The sequence below is a fragment of the Propithecus coquereli genome, unplaced genomic scaffold, assembly GCF_000956105.1.
Source record: "Propithecus coquereli isolate 6110/MARCELLA unplaced genomic scaffold, Pcoq_1.0 Scaffold12, whole genome shotgun sequence".
NCBI classification, from domain to species: Eukaryota; Metazoa; Chordata; class Mammalia; order Primates; family Indriidae; genus Propithecus; species Propithecus coquereli.
In genome coordinates this window covers 12,948,931-12,956,605 of record NW_012136080.1, presented here as the reverse complement: position 1 = coordinate 12,956,605, position 7,675 = coordinate 12,948,931, and the positions used below count along the sequence as shown (strand labels likewise).

General features: G+C 37.7%; 1 protein-coding gene across 1 annotated transcript in view; it reads left to right on the top strand.

Annotated features, from left to right (window-relative positions):
* STAG1 (stromal antigen 1) overlaps window positions 1-7,675 on the top strand; it is a 318,641-nt gene that overhangs the window by 145,422 nt on the left and 165,544 nt on the right. The window contains exon 6 of the mRNA XM_012663393.1: window positions 6,608-6,812. Coding sequence (XP_012518847.1) covers window positions 6,608-6,812 — 205 coding nt within the window. The remainder of the gene's footprint in view (window positions 1-6,607; window positions 6,813-7,675) is intronic.

Genomic DNA, 7,675 nt, shown 5'->3' with positions numbered 1-7,675 from the left:
TTCCTTTGCATAATGTTAACTTTTTGACAAGACCAAGCAAGTTATTTGTCTTGTAAGGTATTTCACATTTTTATTTCTCTGACTTTTTAAATCATTATATTATTTAACTTGTTCCTGTATTTTATAATTCATAGTTAGGTGTAAAGACTTCATTAGATTAGTTACACATTTTTTGCAAGAAAATTTTATAGGTAAAATTTTGTACTGTGTACTTCATACTGTATCACAGTAGGTAGCACATATGAGGTTGTCTACTTATTAGTGATGCTGAAATTTATCGCTTAACATGGTGACCATTGGATCTTTTTGTAAAAGTAATTTTCCCTTTGCAATTATCAAATATTTTGGCATTGTATTTGCCTGGCATGGGATTACACCTGTAATCCCAGCACTTTCGGAGGCGAAGGTGGGAGAATTGTTTGAGCCCAGGAGTTCAAGATCAGCTGGTTCTACAAAATATAGAAAAATTTACCAGGTGTGGTGGCATACCTCTGTAGTCCTAGCTACTTGGGAGGCTAAGGCAGGAGGATGACTTGGGCCCAGGAGTTTGAGCTTGGAGTAAACTCTAATGATGCCACTGCACTCTAGCCCAAGGAACAGAGGGAGACCAAAAAAAAAAAAAGAAAGAAAATTTTGTCATTGTGTTAACATCCTAATAATGACACCTTGCCACTTAATGGTTTTAGTGTTTATTGATCTGTTCCTGAAATTTTGAGTTTATTTTGAATATTGAAATAAATACGGCTTGAGGTCTGAGAATAGGCTGTTCTGTATCAATTGTTTTGAATTAAAGCATGACGGTCTCTTCTCATGGGACAGACTATTTAGGCATCCCTAAATAAAAGAATTGGGCCTCTGAAACTTCAGGGGCAAAGAATTCCATTTTTTTTTTTTTTTTTTTTTTTACTGTTATGAGTAAGTCCACCCAGCCAGCCAAACCTGAAACAGAAGAGTCCTTTTTTGTCCATTAGTCACTGAAATCAGTGGATTTTATTTCTTTAATGTTTGGATATTTATCACATCCTTTCCATTTTCTCTACTGTTACTGTCTCATTTTAAACTGTCTCTCTGCTTCCCCTTTCCTGTGGTTTGTGGACCTGTTAGAGTGGTGAGTCTCCTTGCTCTTTTTTCTTTACCTTTACCTTAACCTTCTGACTACTCTACACATTGCAATCAAAAATGCCTTCTAAAGCTCACATCTGTTCATTCTTACTTTCTCAAAATTTTTCAAATGCCACCCATTTCTTCAGAATTAAATTTGGCTTCCTCACCTGTTATATAGAGAAGACTCTTTATGTTCTGGTCCTGCCTTTCTTGCTGGCTACCACTGCAAATTCTAGTTTAGTTCACCAAATTTAAAGCAGGTCTATAGTCCCATTGTTGTGCCCTTGTTTATAGACCTTTGCTCATTTTACAGTCTAGAATGTTATCTCTTTTTCCCTTGCCCTTTGCATCTGCAGAGAGTTGACACTCCTTAAGTACCATGTGCCCTTATAAAGCTCCTTTTATTGTATTAATTTACTTCTTGTGTGTCCACATCACCTGAATTAAAGTGGAAATTCTTTGACAGATCCTTGTTTTGCTCGTCTTTGTATGCTAGAGACCTGATAAAGTGTCAGGAGCATATTCATTGTTCAATAAATGTATGACTAGATGGATAGGTGAATAGGTGATTGGATAGGTGGATAGTTTCTGCCCTCTAAACAAGTGTTTGTGAATCATTATTTTAAGCAATAGTGGTATATATCTTGGTAACTCTGTTCCAATTAGATAACCAAAGCCAATGTTTCACCAAAAACAGGACAACATTGTCCGTCAGCTGGTCCAAAAAGCAATTCTCCTGCATTTGCTCTTACAGAATGTTTTATCTGTTTAGATATCTATAGTTTATGACCACATTGAGTCCCCAAATACCTGTGAAAACTGTTTCATTGCTAATTTTAATTTTCTAGAGATCATTCTTGGATACTATTAGAATTCAAATGCTTAAAGATTAGGCAGTCAGCCTTTACCTCTGCTAGCTACATGAGCTTAAACTTGCAGTGGACCTCTCTTGAGATTGTTGTTCTCACCCCAGTCAGAGATTATAAATCTTCTAGTTTTTGTTGCTGGCCCGTGAAGCTTGGCACTGTTTTCCTTCCTCTCCCCCATTAGCGTCTCCAAAACTTGTAAAATAGATTTTTCCATTAGTTCCTTGGTTTTCCATTTGTGAGCAGAACCCCAGTGTCCCTCTATTGGAAGAACAATCATAGACAACCCCTCTGTCTTCCAAAGTTCCTCTGGTAAACCATGTCAAGTCCCATTGTAGAGAATACATGGACTTTATAATCCCAGCACCAGAACCCTGTAGTTCTGGAATCTAGAACAAGTTCTTTGTTTTTCTTAATGTGTTGTTTCTCTCATCTTTATACATACCAGTAGTCACCACAGTGTATGTACTATACAAGATTATGTATGTGCTAAGTGCATACCATATAAATGCTGTACCTATATTACGTTTTACTACACAGAGATTTCTCCTCCGGTACTTTTCCTGAACATATTCAGAAGAATTGCTTTTTTTTTAACTAGACCTTTTTGATTAACTCTGCATTATCCTTCTTTGTGGATTTTTGCCAGATATTTTTTCTACCCTAAACTTTTATGTTTTTTTAATTGAGACAGGATCTCTTTCTGTCTTCTGGGCTAGAATGCAGTGACGTAATCAGAATTCCGTACAGCCTTGAACTCCTGGGCTCAAGTGATCCTCCTGCCTCAGCCTTCTGAGTAGCTAGGACTACAGGCACACACCACTATACCTGGCTACTTTTTCTGTTTTTTGTAGAGAAGATGTGAGGGTGTCTCACTACGTTGCCAAGGCTGGTCTTGAACTCCTGGCTTCAAGCTATCCTCCCACCTTTGCCTCCCAAAGTGCTGGGATTACAGGTGTGAGTCCCTGCACCTGGCCCCTAAACTTCTTTCTGCCTTGCCATGCATGTTGCTTATCGGATATGTTTTATCTTTTCATTAGTTTATTCAGTATATTTTTTATGTTAAACATCATCATAAGACTGCCCTCAAAGATCTTAAATATTAGTAGTGGTGGATGAGGCATTGGGGTCACTCGATTATTATCTCTGTTTTGTCATTATTTAGTAATCTTTGCTTTCCTGAGAAAAGACACTACTACATTATGAAGGGAGCTAGTATTTTTCTCAAAGGAATGTATATAGGGAGTCATCATTCATCGTTGCTCATAAGCTAGTTTTCAATACCACACTACCCGTTGTTAACTAGACAATTCTTTTTACATGGCATGTATAAGTGGGTATAGGAAGAAGAAATTTATAACTAGTATTAGAGTTAAGAAACGCTTTTGAAGTAGATACAGGAGATTTTCTTTTCTTTTTACAAAATGTTTTTCTTTTTTTTAGTTGCACATAGTGCAAAAACTAAAAAGTACAAAATGGTATACATAATTAGTCTAGTGTGAATTGAGTTAGGTTTGTGTTTTGTTGTTGCTATCTTTATCTTTAACATACCACAGGCTTCAGATTTCTCTAGTGGCGGGCCGCTATTGACTTGTGCTTAGGATACAGAAGATTTTTCGCAGTGTTCATGCTCTACCCTCAGAACCTCTGCTTTCTCTCCACCCCAGTGCCACAGAGGAGGTTTCTCTTCACACTTTTGCCCTTTCCCCTAGTGGTAGAGTGGTGTTGTTTGTTGCCTATTACTATGATGGGAATATGTATTGTCGTAGTCCTGCCTCAGTTATAACCATGCCCTATGTGCCTGGAGCCACCAAGGGGCCTTCTCAACTTGCCTGTACCTCCATTCTGTAGCAGCCAACCTCTGCCTTATGCCTTGTGGGCCTTGAGTAGGAGTTTACTTCCCCACTCCCAATGCTAGCAAACCTCTGCTTGTTATTGATAAAGGATTCAGGTCCCAGTATAGTGTTTGTCTCCTCTCCTCAAGTAGAGTTTTTTTTCTTCTACTCTTCTCTCAGCTGCAGTGGGTTTTTGCCTGTGCCTAGGGGATTACTCAGCTTGCTATTCCTCCTCCAGCGAGATTAAGGCTTCTGATTTCTGGGAGAGAAAGGTCTAGATAAGTGAGCTGGGCTTCTTGCCTTTCTCTAGCAGTTGAAAATTACCCTCTGCAGCCTGCGTCACCAGGAGAGGTGTTCTCTGTTTCTCTGCTCTGTCCCTAGGCTTTGTTGTGAGCACCCTGTTGAGACCTGTGGAAAATAGTTTTGAGTAAGTGCAAACTTCCTTTGTTACTCCATACTGACAGGCTAGCTCACACTTAGTGTTTGACGGTTCATTAAAATTTTAGTTGATTTCTTCTCACCCGCTTTTAAGGTGGCCGCCTTTTCTGCCCAGGCTCTGCTACAGGTGATAGAGTTTGTATGCCTCATCTCTTCTTGGAGGGCTTATCATTCTTTAGAATTCAAGTTGCTTCAGCTCAAGATGGGCTCAAGAAAAGTCAAGACTTTTGTTGTTGATTTGGCTTATTCACATTGTTTGTAGCCTTCTACATCCTAAGAGTAAGGCAGTAATGAACACCAATTGTACCAGAATCGTTTACTAAGTAATCCATCTTTCTCCACTGCTCATAATTCTGCTCCAACAGTAGATATTCATTTGTCTGTGAGTAATAGGAAAACTGACCAACGTTGGCTTGAACTCACAGGAGTTTGTCTCATGCCAAATAAATGTGGGAATAGACAGTACATGGTTGGTACTAAAGTTCAGTAGGGCAATAAAGAACCTAGACTTTTTCCATCCTTTTCTTCTACTATTCTTTATCCTCATACTTGTCCTGTCATGGTTGCAAGATGGCTGTTGAACATCCAGCACCACATATAAGTTCAAGATTAGTGAAAGGAGGAAGGGACAAAGGACTAAAGAGGTCATACTGGCCGAGTTTGTCCATTTTAAATGTCTTTCCAGAAGCCCCATGATAGCTCCCTGCAACCCTCAGACTCCTGGGCTCAAGCTATCCTCCTTCCTCAGCCTGCCGAGTATCTGGGACAACAGGTGTGCACCACCGCTCCTGGCCTACTCTCAGATATTTTTTACACATTATTTTCCAGGCTACTAATGTATCTCCTATCAATGATCATTCTTTCCTTCATTTCATCAACTGAATTGTTTAATTAAGAAATCAAACCTTTTAGTTCCTTGGGGTTTTGTTGGTGGGTTGGTTGTGCTGCATTTGAATCTTGTAATGTGTACTTATTTATTTGTTATTTATTTATTCAGGTTTGGTATGTCCTGATTATTCTGCCTTTCTTTCCTCTCACTTGCTGTTGGGGCTATTTAGTTAGTTTCCTTTGTAGCCTCCTTAGGGCCTAGGTTCAGTTGTTACGGATCACTAAATGGCTGAATTTCTCAGCTGGTATAAAGTAAGAGGAGCTCTACTCTAGTGGACTATTGTTGTATTGAAGCAGCAGGTAGGCTGCTGAGATATCTTTGGGAAGTGTCTTGACTCTCCACTCTATGTAACTTCTCCAGTCTACCCCCACACTCCAAGTCTCAAAGGCTGGGAAGAATCAGCCAGCCTCTTTAGTTTTCTTGATCTTTTGAGGGTTCATTGAACTCATAATACTCATGTGGCACCAACATTAACTTTCTTCTGGGATTTTGACTCTTGAGTGCCAGTCTCTTCCCAGTCTCTGCTTTCTGTTCCTTGCTCTTAGGATCTACTATTCTGTGTATCATACTAGTTCTCTTTCCTAGGACATGAACAAAGCTTATTAAGGCCTCACCTATAAACAATTTTTTTTACCAACAGTTTGTTTTAGAAAAAGCAAAAGCCACACATTGAGAATATTCTGGCAACCATGTTCACAGAATTTCTCACTCTCTGCCTTGTGAGTTTACATTTCTGTACTTAAATGTTGTAGGCTAGAGAGGGAAGCCACTAACCAGTTGGATTTAACTCTCAGTTTTGTGTTTTAAACAAGATGACACAATCTGGTGATACCGAGAGCCCGTATTAGTTTTTTTTTATTTATTGTAGAGACAGAGTCTTATTGTGTCACCCAGGCTGGCCTTGAACTCTCAGGCTCCCAAGACAACAGGTGCAAGCCACAATGCAAGGCTCAAATTTTTTTCTTAATTAAGTTAATAAATCTACTCTATGAGGTAGAATTTACATCAAGTTCATAATAAAATTGGGAGAAATGAGGTTGAAGTTTCAAACACGAAAGGTTAGTTTTAGACTTCTCAGTGAAATGCTTATACTTTTGAAATTCTCAATTCTTAAAAATTCATAAAAATTAGCTGGGCTTGATGGTACATGCCTGTAGTTCTGGCTGCTCAGGAGGCTGAGGTGGGAGGATCGCCTGAGCCCAGGAGTTCGTGGTTATAGTGAGCTATGATTGCACCCCTGCATTCAAGCCTGGGTGACAGAGGGAGACCCTGTCTCTTTAAAAAAAAGAGTTATTTAGTTGTGGTAGATCAAAACCAAAAAAAAGATAAAGCAATCGATGTACCTATAAAAATCACCTATTTCTATCTACATGTACTTTTCAAAAAAGGGTTCCTATATAGGTAGGAAGAAAAAAAATACTTTGATGACACTGCTATCATATGACATTACTTAATATGTTCTTTATCCCTTTTAGGACAGTGGTGATTATCCTCTTACCATGCCTGGACCTCAGTGGAAAAAATTTCGTTCAAACTTTTGTGAATTTATTGGAGTCCTGATTCGACAGTGTCAGTATAGCATAATTTATGATGAGTATATGATGGACACAGTTATCTCCCTTTTGACTGGTTTGTCAGACTCCCAGGTCAGAGCTTTTAGGCATACAAGTACCCTTGCTGGTAAGTAACCAAAATTTTATTTCCTTTTTGTTTAGTTTTGTTAAATGTTTTATTCTAATTAAACTTTCTTTAGATTAAATATTAATCACTGCTCCTGAAAAATAACTTTTCCCCCCAAATTCATTTGAGCAGTTTGTGTTATGTATTTAGGTAAAATGTATGTCCATTATGATAATGGGCATTTGATAGCCATAAGAATGAAATTTGAAATTTTCTGGCCAGTATCAACAAATATCTGTCTGAATGTTTAGTTATGTTCCTACATCCTTAGTTTATAACCAAAGAAATTTTAAGAAGCCTTTGGCCATATTCTTTGGAAAACCCCAGTAATAATAGTTGAAATTCCAAGTTCACACTGTTTTTCCTTCACTTAATTATATTGCTTTATTGCTCATTGTTATTATACATAAGTATAAACACTTATTTGTTTATATATTTGAAACAATTCCATCTAGTAACATTCTTCTTATTCCTAGTGCTATGATAACTAAAACATTGAAAACATTAACATCTTTAAAATCAGTTCATCTATACAGAATCTGAAGAACTGACAAATTGGTTTTCACTTTTTTCTTCATTTTAAAATTATCTTGGCAACTTGTGTGCCAATTATATTCATTTTGTCCTTTTTCCTTAAGAAAGTAATTTCCTCAATTTAGCAATTGTTCTGTTTTCTCTTCACTACTTTAACTGTACGTACCTGAAATGACTATTTTTTTCATTTATGACACAGAGTAAGTTTATGCTCGTGTGTATTTAAACATAAATATGTTTAAATATTCCCATATTATATCCTTTTTTAATAGCAGTAATTTTGCCTGTATTCTTATTACCATGACAAAACCAGATTTAGGTTCATTAGT